This window comes from Ixodes scapularis, unplaced genomic scaffold (genome assembly GCF_016920785.2).
Source record: "Ixodes scapularis isolate PalLabHiFi unplaced genomic scaffold, ASM1692078v2 PGA_scaffold11__112_contigs__length_91849675, whole genome shotgun sequence".
Lineage (NCBI taxonomy): Eukaryota > Metazoa > Arthropoda > Arachnida > Ixodida > Ixodidae > Ixodes > Ixodes scapularis.
This window is the reverse complement of record NW_024609837.1, coordinates 30,210,144-30,225,795: the sequence shown is the minus strand read 5'-3', so window position 1 is coordinate 30,225,795 and position 15,652 is coordinate 30,210,144. Positions and strand designations below refer to the sequence as shown.

The 15,652-nt window shown below is 47.9% G+C and overlaps 1 protein-coding gene across 1 annotated transcript in view; it reads right to left on the bottom strand.

Annotated features, from left to right (window-relative positions):
• LOC8030332 (ATP-dependent Clp protease ATP-binding subunit clpX-like, mitochondrial) overlaps window positions 1-15,652 on the bottom strand; it is a 31,452-nt gene that overhangs the window by 8,893 nt on the left and 6,907 nt on the right. Inside the window, exons 3-8 of the mRNA XM_029993683.4 lie at window positions 15,169-15,462; window positions 13,550-13,695; window positions 11,986-12,166; window positions 7,604-7,798; window positions 5,026-5,190; window positions 2,931-3,184 (exon numbers count right to left, since the gene is read on the bottom strand). Coding sequence (XP_029849543.2) covers window positions 2,931-3,184; window positions 5,026-5,190; window positions 7,604-7,798; window positions 11,986-12,166; window positions 13,550-13,695; window positions 15,169-15,462 — 1,235 coding nt within the window. The remainder of the gene's footprint in view (window positions 1-2,930; window positions 3,185-5,025; window positions 5,191-7,603; window positions 7,799-11,985; window positions 12,167-13,549; window positions 13,696-15,168; window positions 15,463-15,652) is intronic.

The following is a 15,652-nucleotide window of genomic DNA, read 5'->3' as shown; positions in this document are numbered from 1 at the left end:
ACGCTCACTCTCGCGTTCGTGAAATTGAAGGGCAGCTGCTCTCAAACTCCGTGGCTCTGGCTGCTGCTTTCGCTGCGCACTGCCCAGCGCACCGATCGCGGCTGCTTGCGGCTCCATCGGAAGGAACTTCGAAGTTCGAACTAAACGTAACCAAACCGAGAAGAAACGCGAAAAAGATGGCGACGCAGGCAAAGTGGCTGTGTCTACTGGGTTAAAGAGTAGTCGCTTGCAATTATGTGACAAGCCGCGCTTCAAATCTAGTATAAAGGAATGCATACATAAAAACGAACACAAATAAATAACTTTTAGTACGGATCTACTTTGATGAACGTAATCACATTGGTGTTTTTTTACTTGGGGCCTGGGGTAGAGGCTACACATCTGGCCCATGACTGAGTGCGAATGAGTTCCGCCGAACCCCTTTGGTGGCAAATGACATTTGCAGCGAATGCCATTCGTGTAGGCCGTGTAGCACCAGTCAAATGACATTTGGGGTGAATGACATTCGTTGTAAATGGCATTCGAGTTGCCCGTGTGGCACGGGTATAAAATCCCTTATGAACGCTCATCCCCGTTTTGGGGGCAGATTATTAAAATTCCAGAAACATAGCCCACCCCCCCGATTCCTGCCGGGTAATGATCACGCAATGTCGGGCGGGAATTGCAACAACTGCGGGATCTGCGGTACCGATAAGTGTGACAAGCCTGCTTGCCACGGGTTCTCTCGTGTTTATCTCTCTGTAACACGCGAATCTGTTACATCTGCGATCTGCGGTATTCATTCTTGTGACATGCAAACTTGTAGCTCATTCCCGTGCTTTTTGGACAGCAATATCAGTTCCCACGATACGCGGGTTTATAGCGGTCTCCAGCGTGTTTATCGCACCGTGAAGCACGAATCTGCTGCATCAGGGTTCTGTGGTATCCGTTCTCATGACGGGGTGTTTGTAGGGAATTCTCCCATGTTTATTGCATCGTGGAACGGGAATTTGCTGTGTTCGCGAACTGCGGTGTCAGTTCCCAAGGCCCCAGTGTTTAGCGCAAATTTTTTAGAAATTAGCGATAAACATTGGGGCTTTGAAAACCACAAGTGCAACAGCAAAAAATTATAAATCTTTTGCTGTTGCATTTTTAAAGATCACCTACCCCCTATTTTTCACCACTTACGGTATCTTCCCATTTTGGGTGGGCGAGCTTACGGGGCTTTAAGGTATAGTCACCAGTTACGTGCAGCGTTCCCAAAGGTATAGAGATGAGAGTCTAATGCAAGCAGTTGAAGGAATTCTCCTTTTACCCGAGCCCTCCTTTATGCATCCCACACATCACTTTTGTATCCCTCAGAGATCAGTCAGTCGCTCAATATTCATACAAAAAGGACTTCCCCCTTTCTACTGCCCATGCCTTTAAACACATTGTTTTTACTCAAGATTCTAAAATGTACCATGATTCTGGTTTCATATCGGATTAAAAAATGGTATTCACACAGCAGCGAAAGCCACGGAGGAATGTGCGCGACATCAGCAGAAAATGCAACTCTCTCCTCAACTTTGTCGCTCACATGCAAGACGGGACAGTGGAAGAGATGTTGACGTTAGCAGTCTAATTTGGCGACAGCTAACGTCGTCACAGCCTCCACAGGGCGAGCGGACGAGTCAGGGAAAAATTCAGTCCTCGCCGTGACGTCACTCCAGTTCGCCGTAAGGGGGCGCCACGCGAACTTCTCGGGGCTAATACTAGTACCCCATAAAATTGGTTCACGGGGCTGAAACTTTGCATGCCCTACCTCTATATGGCTACAAACACCACCTGCAAATATCACTCCGATTGAGTGAGCGGTTCAAAAGTTGACATTCCCAGGTAGTGTCCCCTCCTAATGCCCTAGAATAATTTTTCATTTCTCTGTCTCGAGTGTCTTTGAGTGCTGCTTTAGGTTTTCTTCAATATTAGTAGGCGCTTGTCACTCTGCGTTGTCATGCTGCCTAAGCTCATTGATGTAATGTTATTCTTTGATTGTCTACATTGTAGTGCACATGCTATACCCTGATCATCCTTGCCTTGAACGCCCTCTAGGTGTCTGGCAATACTTACAAACAAATAAAAACAAAACAAAAAACAAGCTGATCTGCCACCAGACAAGGATTATGTACCGCCTGAGCATTCCCCCTGCCCTCCGCCGCAAAGGCGACATTACTGTGCCACACAGCGAAAGCACGTTTTCGTCATGTGATCAGCGTTCCACGGAGGAATCCCTGAGGTTTCTCCCTCGGGCAAATACGGCTTCACCTTTTGATGCCCAGGGCTGCTCAGCAGCAACAACTCAAGAATGATTTATTTCTCCCACGTCATGTGCGCCTCAATAAATTTACCGCCCTCTATCGCAAGGGCGGGGATAGTTGCGCTTAGCAGTGAAGAATTGAATTGCATCTTCAAAACAGATCACTTGCCCTTTAAAGCCAATGTTCACAGGGGGATGTAAGGTATGATGGCATGCACCACTGACCTCGAAACTCAAAGAAAAAAAAACAGGCACAAATATTGCAAATTCAGTTACAAGTGTTCGTACCGCGCAAAATGCGAAGTGCACCTGTGCCTTCTCCCAGGTCATAACTGCTTTCGGTCATTGCACGTAAAATAATGCCGCAAATGCCCAATGCAGCATGGCCTATGTTGCTTTTTGTGCCATTGAAAACTTAACTTAAGCCGATGCCCAATGTTGCTGACAATGAACATTTCGAAAACGTAATTACGAAGAAAGGTTATTTTATTTCTGAGACCAGATTTATGTTATTCTATGTGTTGCAGCACCACGCCAGGATTTCTAGGTTCTGAAGTATTTCAAGTAAAGTTTTGGGCGTCAAAGGGGTTCATGTGCAGGCAAGTTTCAAATATACTTTTCTAAAAAAAACAAAAAAATGTGTGTGTTAACCGACCTTCTCGTTGCGCCTCCTGCCCACGATGCGGTCGAGGCCGTTGAAGGCCCCTGACGCCACGAAGAGGATGTTGGCCGTGTCCACAGTGAGGGCCTCGCCTCTGAGCTTGCGAGAGCTGCGCTCGGGGACGCTGACCAGGGTGCCTTCCAGCATCTTCAGCATGCCCTGCTGAACACCTTCTCCGCCCACGTCTCGTAGCTGGTGGATACCTGGCACAGCGCCGATCTTGTCCACCTCGTCCAGAAACACGATGCCTGTGGGGAGAAATTTCGGCCCTCTTCGTCGCTCCGAAGGTCTCTCAAAAGTTTCGGCTAGTGGCAGAAGTCGTCCACAATTGTCGCCAACACGAGATTGGTATACATCCGTGTAGAGCTGCAACTTTGCACAATTCATTCCTACTCCGAACCACGCTTTCATGAAACCATCTTCCAGCATCTGTGGTTGCAACGTAAATGTCTTAGCATAACTGTTTTGGCAATGTTAACTTCTTAGCATGCCATTAGCAAGTAACTATTTTCATTCCTAGAATTTGCTGATGTCTTCTTATCGCTATACCTTGTAACTAAGCCGTAGGTTTTTCAGTTTTGACCGAAAATCGCCAGTGGCAAAAGTACAAAATCAGATAAAACCGAAAAATACCAATTCCAGGAAATATCTGCTCTAAGCAAAACTTTCTAGAAATCCAGACGGTGTTTGTTGAAACCCTCCCTTCTTAAAGGTTGGTCAGGTGCATACCCTTACCTAGAATCGAGCCCCCTGCCAGCCTCGATTTAATGAAATCATCAAGCTTAGAGGGTGGTAGAACGCGAGTAAGGTCAATTACTCGGTCACCACGGACTGTCACAACATCTCTGTTTTGTTCAGGACCGAGCTGAACGATGGTGTTTGAAACTACACTGGCAATCGCGAAAGAAGCAGAAGTGACGTGACTTCCTCATTGCGTGACCATTTCTGCAAGACAACAATTAAAATTTTGCCGTCACACAGAGAAAAAGGGCTACTTCCCCGCCTCCCTCCCGCGTTTCTACCGGCGGTGTCAACAGCATCGCTCGTGTCGTTAGAATCTTTTGCTTTGGCAGACTAGGCGCAAGGAGCAGGCTAGAACACAAGAGAATGAAAGCAGCCGTGCTGTGTGTAGCGTGCAAACATGATGCGCATGTGTAAGCCTAGAATGAGAGTGCATTCAACTGAGCGATTCCTATCATGTGGTTTACGAACACCACAATGCGACTACTCTGGGCAGGCCACATAAGACTTCTGCGGGACAGAATCTGGATACATCTGGACGCTTTCCGGGGTTAAGGCTTGGTCACAAACTTGCAACCGCGTAGCACCGGCAGAGACGAGACTGGTTTTTAAGCCTTTTCCGACAACTTAGGATCTGCTGCGCAGTAGTGCACATGGTATTACGTCTTCGCAAGAGGCTTAAAAACTGGTCTTGTCTAACTCGGTCGTACTCGGTTGCAAGTGTGTGAACGGGCCTTTAGAGGTCGAGCTTGCAACGTACGTCGCGCAGAAGTGCGCAATCAATCCCTACCCGTGCAACGCAATCGCCGAGCAAGCACGGAGAATGCAGTTCAGACGGTCGTTTGTAATGTGTGAGGTTTCATTGGACAATGCCGACGGCGTGTCTTGGGAACGTAGCAGCGATGTTGACAGGAACGACAGCACCGGTACGGACGAAAGACATTAAGAACAACAGGGAAGAGTGCAGTCGTCTCGCCACCAACGCGAGCTTCCTAACTGGGATAGCCCCTCGGCATCTCGTGCGTGCACGTGCAGCTAAGCGCGCCAGAAGGCGTCTAGCGTGTGCCAGAAGCCAGGCATTCAAAAGAGGCGCCCCGTTATTCTCCCACGTTCGCCGTAGAACGCTCCCCTAAAGCATGATTTTTTTTTCTTGTTTTGCTGACACGCAACATGGGGGGGTTCGACTTCCAATCGTGTAAAAACAGTAACATCCCTTAAAGGAATGTCTCACAAGTGCCACCAAGGAAGTGTTTGAGTCGTACAGAACCGAAGTCAGTGTTGCCCGACACGAGGCTTGAAGAAAGAAGGTAGACGAGGAGGGAGAAGATGAGGGAGTGAGTGCACCCACCCTGCTGAGCCCGGTCCACGTTGAAGTTTGCGTCCTGCAGCAGCTTGGCGATGACCGACTCAATGTCCTCCCCCACGTAGCCGGCCTGCGTCAGGGTGGTGCAGTCGCAGATGGCAAAGGGCACGTCCAGGCAGCGGGCAATCGTCTGCGCCAGCAGCGTCTTACCTGCAACGAGCAACCCAGGCAGTTGCACCACCCGCCCTTGGGACGCAGTGCAGCCTCGCTGCGCAAAAGCAGCCCCAAAAGCCAAAGAAAAAAACCCCAGGGCTGCACCTGTCATTGACGGAGCCCGCACAATTCCATGCCACGCGGAGAGTTTGTGTAATAAATCCTGAGGTAAACGTCCGCTAGCATTATCCCACATTGAATTGGTGGGGCATAGAAGCAGACGTCGGTGGTCCTGGTGAGCCCAGCTTGCTGCCGAGCCTTTAATGAACACAAAGCAGCAGCAAAGTACCGCCTTCAAGAACAATATTTTGTGTTTCTTTAGCTTGACTTCTCAAAAAAAAACCTGTACCTGTATCATGCATGGTATAAAGAGCAAAAAAGAATGTAGAGCCCTTCCACTTCATGTGAAGATGGAGGATCAGCGAAGCTGTTATCTTTACTTTTAATTGTAATGCGATTAAATGCAAAGGTGCAAGCGAGCTGGACAAGAATGACAAAAGTAATCCCTGGAGAAGAGGAACAAGGGGGCAAAAGACAAACACAAATCTCCAGACACAGCTGGGTGACTGGTGCGCGACCGAAAAAAATCTGCCAGGTTCGGGCAGCTGATAAAACCTGTTTGCTCTACTGACTTCTGACCCCTGGTTAGCTCAGTTGGTAGAGCGCTCCACTGGAAGTGGAAAGGTGCCGGGTTCGATACCCGGACTTGGCGGATTTTTTCGGTCGCGGACCAGTCACCTAGCCGTGTTTGTCCTTTGTACCCCTTGTTTCCCTCCTCCAGGGATTACTTTGGTCATTCTTGTCCAGCTTGCTTGCACCATTGCATTTAATTGCATTATATTCATAACCTTAAAATACAAGTCTTTCACCCTTGTTGGGTGTTAGACTGGTGGCAGCTGATAAAACCCGTTTGCTCTACTGACTTCTAAGCCCTGGTTAGCTCAGTTGGTAGAGCGCTCCACTGGAAATGGAAAGGTCCCGGGTTCGATACCCAGACCAGGCGGATTTGTTCGGTCGTGCACCAGTCACCTATAGTCTGTTGCAACCTATGAACGAAGGGCGAGGGTAAGACGGGCCGGGGAGGAGGAAGCAGACGGAACGCTAAAGAGAAAAGGAGGTTTTTCCCTCTCTTCTCCAGCGTTCTGCTTGCTTCCTCCTCCCCGGCTCGTCTTACCCTCGCCCTTTGTTCTTATGTTGCAACGGACTATAGCTGTGTTTGGAGATTTGTGTTGGTCCTTTGTCCCCCTTGTTCCCCTTCTCCATGATTACTTTTGTTATCTTTCCGACGTCCACGATGGCACCTAGAGGACGACGTCTAGGACAACCTCAAAGATGACTTCTTGGACGACCTAAAGGACAACTCCTAGAGGACGACATCTAGGAAGTCTATAAGGACTGCTCCTAGAACGACCTCGAAGACGACTTCTAGGACGACGCCTAGAGAAATTCAGCCTTTCCACTCTGGTGAAAACCAGAGTGGAAAGGCTGGAAAGGCTGCCGCCATCTATGAGCAACGGCGGCAACCGGACAACCAGCAAGCCGGTTGTCTGGTTGCCGTTGTTGCTCATAGATGGCGGTAGCTGTCCAGAGTTTTGTGTCGACATTTGTTTGCCCGCGGACGCGATACTGGGGAAGCTAGCCCTTAACAGCTTCGCTGTAAAAAAAAGAAAAAGAAACTAAGGTTGACAAGCAATTGCACAATGTCGCCACATTGCAGAAAAATGAATACACTTGTAGTCCGTTGCAGGCTAAGAAAAGCGAAACAAGACTTTTCCACAAAGTTCTCCGCTTGCCATAATTGCAGTACTGCTGAAATTCGGAAAAATCTGTTATGCATTAAGAAACCAAAAACATTCTGATGTACAGTGCAATCCACTTATAACGATATTGAGGAAACCCCTAAATTCTATTATATTATAGCCAATTATTGTTGCGTCTGGACTAGCAACTAATCGTTTGTCTAGAAACTGATTGTTAAAAGCAGTACATCGTTATATGTGGTATCGTTATAAGTGGATTGCACAGTAATTCTAATAAAAATCAGTTGTTGGTCGGCGCTCTGTGCACTTCTGTTTGTCCTTCGTTCATGTTCCTACTGTTTTTAGTTTCTTAACTGCAAAGATTCATGGCCTCCCCTTATCCAGTATTCACTCTGCTAAGGAGGAAAGAGTGGAGGGCTTCTTGGAAGGAGCTTGTCCAGCTTTCCCTAACCTGCAACAGATTACAGTGTATCATCTGCTTTCTTTTTCCGGTCTTCAGTCGCTCTCTTTCTTGTTTGTCCTCATTCAACGTTCAACTCCAGTTTTTACCCTTCCCCCCTTGATGCCACGGGACGGCAATACCGATGACCTGCTACTCCCAAAAACTGCGAAGTCCTCACTGCACGTGGGAGAGAGGGGGGGGCACCCACCAGAGCCCGTGGGTCCGAGCAGCAGGATGTTGCTCTTCTCGAGGCGTATCTCAGAGTCCGGGGCGTCCAGCACGTCCGTGCCCCGCCCGGAGTGCCCCGCCCCGTCGGCCTCGGCTGCGTGCGCAGTCTGCTGCGGCCCCTGGTTCTGGAGGCCCAGCGCGTGGCCATGGGTGATACCCGAGATGTGCAGCAGGTCTGCCGGAAAAAGTGTGCCCCACATTTCAATAACAAACAACGATTTCTTAGGATTTACATTTCTTCCAATAATAGGCAACTGCTTAAAGGGACACTGAACAGAAACTTAAAATATACCTATCACGTTCAGAAATAAGTGAAACATGATCGAGAGTATCGGCTAATGAGAATCACATGCTTATATTTTGGACAAATAGCCTCATTTCTAGTTCCAAAAAATTTATTCCGGCGAGCACTTGAATATTAGCCGTCGGAGAGTGCGACACATCACGGGAGACGTAACGTCAACTGGCCCAACGCGGAAAAAACTGCTTCGGGGCTGGTGTTGTTATGAGCTCTGCCGCTTGGTGTCGTCAACATGTCACAACCTGGCCGTTTTTAGTTCCCGCTCCCTGCAAGAGTTGAATAATCCGGGAGGGAAGGGGAAATCTGGTGCCACACGGCACGTGCGCATGCAGCTTGCTTCCATGCTTCTGCAGAGCGGCACTGCTTTTAAGCCCGAGTGACGTAACCCCATTCGGTTTATTCTTTTTAAATAATGTTTTGCCGACTTTTTGAGCAAAAAAGATTGGTGTCTCCGTGGTGTGGCCAGAACATGGTCGACATTTAGACAATCAAATAGACGCAAGAATTTTGTCGCAGCTTCTCTTTAATAGGCCGATTTCACTAAGCGTTCCAAGCACGCGTAACGCCACAATAACTAGTTCGTAGGAGGCAGGCATCAGTTCACAAGACAGCTCGTGCTGCTTTGTGCTCTGCTCGCACAGACCCTCTGCGGGGTCATCGCTCAAGCAGAAAAACTACAGCTCCCATGATGCATGGAAGCAGCGGTGGCGTAATGAAACTGGCTGCAACATCGGTCTCTTGGTGCCCATAGGCTTACCGAGAATAGTGGGTTTTAGAATAGCATGTGCAAAAGCTTTGCGCATACAAAAGAAATAGTGCTGCTGCCACTGCGCAAGCACCGGACATAAGCCACGTTCTGGATTAGAGCACGCCAACGTCGCCATTTATTAATGCGAAAACATCAGCTGTCCCCTAGAGCGAACCGACATCATCAGCTTTGAAACCACTCCAAACGCTTTCCAAACGGCACCTAAAATCTCCTTTCCCAAGGGAAGCCGATTTGTCATGTATTATGCTCCCATTGGCTCTTGTGCGGCGTAATTCCAAAAAAAGCCACCAGAGAAGCCCTCTCCATAGCGGCGCAGCACACACAGCAGCGCGCCCGCCGGTAAGAGGAGGGATCGGTGGCGACAGAGCCAGAGCTTGTCCGGGCACACTCCAGAGAGGCCGCACGACTGAGCTCAGTGTGGCACCGCCATGTCATGAAAGCATGCGCTTGGCCATCTGCCAGCGACATGTGGCCAGTCACACCACTACACCACAGAAAAACCAAGGGAGCGGTAGAACGACATTCATGCTTTCGCATTCACAACTCAAAAGAAGTAGAGGTGTGCAAATATCAAAATCTTTCAAAGCGAATTGAATTGAATAATAAGGGTTACAAATCGAATCGCGTCAAATCTTTTCCAATAACAACATTTTTTAAAAATATTTTGTATTTGATGTGAATTAAGAGGAGACACTGCTCTTAGAGGCAAAAATATAATAAGAAAACATTTTTTAATTGTGGTTTTTGAAGATTCGCAGACACTTTTCGTCTTGTCCTGAACGAGTTTTATTAAACAAGTCTCTTATCTTGAAATATTGTCTTGGAAACGAAGAAAAATTGCTCAGGGGATGTTTTTTTGATATTATTTGTGTGCTTACGATGATACACGTGCCGTTACAACTTCATCAAATTTATCGCAGCGTTTGCGTCACAACCACTTTGTCAACTCCGGAATCCAGACGTCATGACAAGCAGAGGACGGACTGCGCTACCACACATAACTTTCCAGTGCATCATATAAAAAAAAAGAAAAAAAAAAAAAAAGGAACTTAGGTTGGCGTCCTGGGTTTCTCCAAACACAAGACAGGGAACTCGACCGCGAGTTCACGCTAAATGGCGAGTTACGCATTACTCATAGTTTCCGAAGTATTCGAAGAACTCAATACTTCGAACATCGAAAGTGCGAAGCGAATCGAATCGAATAGCAAGCATTATTCACCAAGTATTCAAAGTTTGAAATATTCGCAAACCTTTAATAAGAAGTGCTTAGGTGTCCTCAATCTTTTTTTGCGTATGCCGTTCTAAAACTCGCTGACTCCTAACTATTCTAAATTACTACGGCTCCCTTCCTCTCAAAGGAAGACCCAAAAGAAAAAGCAGAAACTACCGATTTCTACGAGACAGCGTAATGCTGTGCGACATTGCAGCTCACAGCTTGCTAAGAGGAGACAACAGCCCAAAAAAGTCACGAGGACAAGTAGACAAGTAGACAAAAGAAAAAAGTCACGAGAACAAGTAGACAACAGACATAAACACAGCACTGTGTTTGTGTCCTTCATCTACTTTGACCTTGTGTCTTTTTTTAGGTGTTTCTTCCTGCTCCCAATATGCACCAACTAGCCCACTCTTAAAATTTTATTACAGCTCATAGCTGCAGTCAAACGCACAACTCATCGGTGAAAAAAGCTTCCACATTTATCGACAATATGTCCCTGCAACACGAATGGCCCCGAGCTCAGGAGAAACAAAAGCCTGCGTCTTCTTCCACAGAGCCGAAAACTAAGCTACTCTCCAGAAAGACAACACTTCAGCCGCTTTGTCGTTTTAAATCATAGTTTTTATTTATCTAAAATTGTGGCAAACACTTTTCTGTCCTTTAAAAATGTAAAAACGATCGGCGACGGAGCAAAACAACATTGTCCGAGGATCCCGAGACCGTGTCCAAACTCCTGGAAACCGCACTTTTAAACCAGAACTGCCACAAATTCCGCACTGGGCAACAAAATGGCGGCACCCGCGATATGAATGCACCGTCAACACTCAGAGTGTAAATTATCTGGCGGCTCTATACTCCCTAGGCGAGATCCTGCAGTTTGTTCGCCCGTGCGTACATCCAGCTGCCAAAGAAAAATTCGGTCAGTGGCGTTTCGAGAGTAGGGCTTGGCGAGTCCCGAGCAATCACTATTGCTCCCAGCCAATGGGTTGCGGCATCGGCCGACAAGAAGGCCGAACGACGAATTACAAAGCGAGAAATGTGAACGTTACAAAAAAACACCCTATTCAAAATTTTGGTAATACTATAGCTGATATACCTCGAAATTGCTTCAACACATTAAGAGACACATTTGAGCTACTAGTACCACAAACTGTGAGTCGCAACAATTTTTTAAAGTTATTGAAGTTTTAATTTTAGTCCAAGAGGTCGAGAGGCTCTACTGGCAACAATGAAGAATGAGTAAAGCTTAAGTATTCGAAAAGTAAGTTCAGTTTGGGTAGCTCTAAAAAATGCAGGGCGAATTGCTAGGCAATTGTGTTACATGCGTGAAACCTTCTAGCATCACAAATGCTTAGTGATACTGTGAGTTGCAAGTCGCAGACACCTACGTCCACGGCGCTCTTCAGCCGATAGTTTAACACTTAGCATATGTACACTTGATAGTTGTTCTCAGAATGAAGCGGTACCACCACTAATAGGGCTGATAAACCTGGCGATCTTCCAGAGCCTTCCATACTCTCAAGATCCTCTCTACCTGTGGGCACAGGTGGTCGAGCTCCTCCTCCTCGCCTACCCCTCTGGTCACATGACCTCCCTGGTAACCAATCAGCATCGAGCATCTCACTCCTCTTCTCCCACCGTTCAACCAATTGGTTTTGAGCCTTGAGGCCACGCTTTCATCCAGGCTTCACGAAATGCGGAACACCTAGCCAAAGAATGTTTCACGTTAAAATGTGACAAAGTGCCACGTTGCCGTTTGCCGGATGCAGAGCAAATGCCCCGCAGGGCTTTCCCGTTAAATAGCACCTCGACTCATGACGATGTGTCGTGACACGATTGAAAGACACTCGCTTATTAATTTAGATGGTCTAGGTTAAATTCCCGCATGGCGCAAACGCCTTTTTACCACGATGACCTCTTCCCCCCCACCCTCCAAGTCAAAACCAATCGGTGTCGAACCTCGTGGCCACGCTTTTATCTGGGCTTCACGAAATGCTGAACAGCTAGCCAAAAACATTTCACGTTAAAACTGCAGGAGCTTTAAGCCGCCAGCAACCACAGTGAGCGGGACCTCACCTCTCGTGGTGAAGGTGGTGTGTGCCTGGCTGTCGACCGTGCCGCCGTTGTCCGGCTTGGTTGCGCTTCCGGCGGCGGGCAGGTTGTTGTAGATGCGCTTGTAGTGATTGTACACCGCCACGGAAAGCACCTTCTTGGCATAGTTCTGCCCTATCACGTGCTGGTTCAGGTACTCGTAGATCTGTGGGGCAGAGGAAACCGCTTTTGTTCACGCCTTCTGAGTCTGCCGTAGTCCGTCGCAACGCGAGGTTGGCAAAAGACATGCCGCCTCCGGCACACGCTCGTCGCCTTCCGGCATGTTTGGCTGCATGTGCGCCGAAGGTAGAAAGCTTGTGCTGGAGGCAGGGCACCTATCACCGATCTTATGTTGCAACGAACAACTATAAGTCATTCTCTTACAAGGGGCACTACAGAAGCCTACGAGTCTATGTTTTCGTGGCAATAACCCAATCTATGCAATCCACGCAACTGAAAGAACCCGAAATTACGATAATGCGCAGCCTATTTCTCCAATAGCAATATGGCTGAAGATCACGATACCTATGCCCCTTTTCCTGACAGCTTATCAGGAAAAAAACAAAGGACGCATCACAATCTTCGATTATGTTTTTAATAAGATAATACCTAGCTCGCGGATTATCATGATTCTGGGTCTTATAGCACCCCTCGAGCCCACAGATTGAGTTATCGCAATAGAAAGACAACTTCAGAAATTTCTTTAGGGCCTTTCTAACTTCAGCAAGTTCAAAGTACAACACTTTCATGGAGTACTGAAGCCATTGAAAAAATGCAGCGCGACATGCTGACACGTCTATGACACCATAGATTATCTGTAGTTTGTTTTAAAGTTGTAAAACCTAAAACTGCTCATGGACTTTTAATAATTCTGAAAAGATGGGTGAGTGCATTTCAGTGGCATCCCTAACGCTAAGGAACATCCACTGAACAACATAAGAGGAAAATCATAAAGAGGCAAACCATGCTGCACGACAAAGTTAGCACAAACACAGCTTTAAGACTTTTCTGTGTTTTCTTTAGAAAGGTTGAGTGTCAAACCCCAAATCTTGCAACCTAAATTGGCATCTCATGTAAGTGCATTCCACCCCTCTAGTAGTTCATCTTGATGACAGCCTATTTGCAGTGAAAGGAATATGGGAAAAACTTGAGATTGCGTGTTTGTGCTAAACGTATCGCACTTGGTACAGTTGGTACTCCTGCACTAAGCAATAAAGTATCCCCATATCCCATTAATGATAATCCACACTTTTGGGCTGTGGGTAGTGCCAATTTCTTATTGCCAATCCGTACAATCACTCCCTTCTGTAGGTTTCAGAGGACCAGAATGTGTTAAGTTTCAGCTACATTATGCCACAATTTCCATAGAAACACGGACACCCAGCAAGTGGCTGGCTAGCAAAGGTTTGTGCATTTGTGCCTCGCCTATCTGTCTAGCCTCGCCAGCCACCCAGAGTACCACTACTGTTACTAATAAAGATTACTAATAATTAATTTATTATTAAACGAGTGTATGAATGAACAAAGGTTTGCCGGGAAGGCTGCTCACCTTTTTGGGTGGTGGCGGAGGCTTGCGGACGGCGCCGGACTTGTCGGAGCCGATCCGTGCCTCCTTCAGGGTCTTTTTAGTGTCCACATCCGAGAGGACTACGAAGAAGTGGTGGCACTTGTCGCACTTCACAAACCTCGTCGACGCTGGGGACAGAACCGAGGCATTATTAATTACCGTACAATCGGATACTGGCAATGAGCTCAAGCTGGTGCCTGCACTCAATCGGGTGTCGTTACTAAGGACACCTTCGTTTCCCCCCAAAATCGTCCATAATGTGCACTGCTTTTAGTAACGAGACAAAAATGCACACATTTGCCCACTTTGTCTCTGAAAATGTTGTCTATGTTGCCACGCATGTCGCCGATCGAGTGCAGGCGTGGCCGAATGGTTACCGTGCTTGGCTTTTGCGCGGAGGCCCCCGGATCGATTCCTGGAAGCGAAAGCTCCTTTTATTTATTCTTTCAACTTAGCGTTTTCGTAAGTTCAAGAACCTTGTCATCTCATCAAGTTCCGAATGTCCTGCATGCCGAACGTTCTATGCCGAATGTTCCAGAAGCCTATGTGGGTACACAAGGTGCTCCGCGTGGCGGTCCGAGGTCAGTTTTGCTCTTGCGCTCGATCGAGCTACTCCGTCGACCTTAGACGCCTGCGACGCTACCTCTTTGTTTTGTTTTGAGTACAAGTTTGACCCTATTAAACGTTTAGTTTGCTTCAGTTTTCGTTGCCTCATCAATCTTCATTCGTGGCAATATAGTGGGGTACCCATATTAACCGGGCCACTTATATTGTGGCACAACTGTAATTGGTTGCCCAAGCACAATATCCACCAGCTTTCAAGTTAATGACTGAGGGGTAATGTACGGGTACCAGTAGCCAAACATAGATAAAGCAGGCAAAACTATAGCGGAAAAAACGAGAACGCGAAACGGCGACAGGGCAAGTAATGCAGCAAATGTGCCATGGTCACCGACAGGATCAGAACAACAGAGAGGTACTTCAATTGTTCCACCTCCGGCACAAGTTTCTTCGACATCGCTGCGACGTCTTGTAAGCCTTGAGTGCGCACAAGCAGCCCGAGCACGACAGAAGGTAATGAGCGCATGCCGGATGCCAGGCATCATAAAGAGACGCCCCGCCGTCCCCACTTCGTTGTCGGTGACCATGGCAGACGGAAAGAGGGCGAGACCAGAAGACGAGCAGAGCAAACAGACGAGCAGACAGAGCAGCAGACAAAACACAGAAAACAAAAATCCTTAAGCCGCAGTCATACCGCTAATACACCGTACAAAAGACAGTCTGCAACACTATCCGAGGCGTGTTTCTTCCTCGTACAAAGGCCTTGTCCTATTGGTCGCACGAAAACCGTCTGCAGGCATGTTCAAAACACGGATATGTACAAAGCAAACATGCTTCAAACATGCTTAAGGCGCGATACTTCTGTCGTCACGTCGGCAGTGAACACGGTGTCCTTTGTACGATCCACGAGCTGTATGACTGGGGCTTTAAATTACGAGAGGAGATGGACAAAAGCATGTTGCAAGCAGGACATCTTGAAACAAGGTGGGTGATAAGGCAAACCAGCAAACCGGCCTTCGGAGAGCAACGCAGGGACTCACAGACAAAGGTCTCGACGTGCGTGCATGGATTGCCGCACTTGGGGCAGCACAGGTGTCCGTCCCTGTTGCCACCCCTGCCTCCGGCAGAACTGGCCCCGGTGCCCTTGTCCATGTTGCCTCCTCCGCCGGCGTTGCCGCGAAGCCCAGTGTCCCCATCGCCACTCCCGCCGACCGCTGTGCGGAGCGTGGCCACCAGAAGCAACCGGTGGTCGGGGAAGCCGGAACACAACGGTGGTAAAAGACTCTTCCGGAGTGGACTAGAGACACCCTGACCGCCCTGCGACAACCGGTCTTCTGCAACGAGACGGAATGGGACACAAAAGATATGGATGGCACTTTTAATTGCAGAATGTGTTCCATCGGCCGAACCTCCCAAAAAACCGTCATGAAAAACCGTCACGAAGAGTGTCATGAAGGACGGCCACCATCAGACATCAATTTTGCCCGCTAAATATGTTGGGGAAATTAATGTCACGTGACCCGA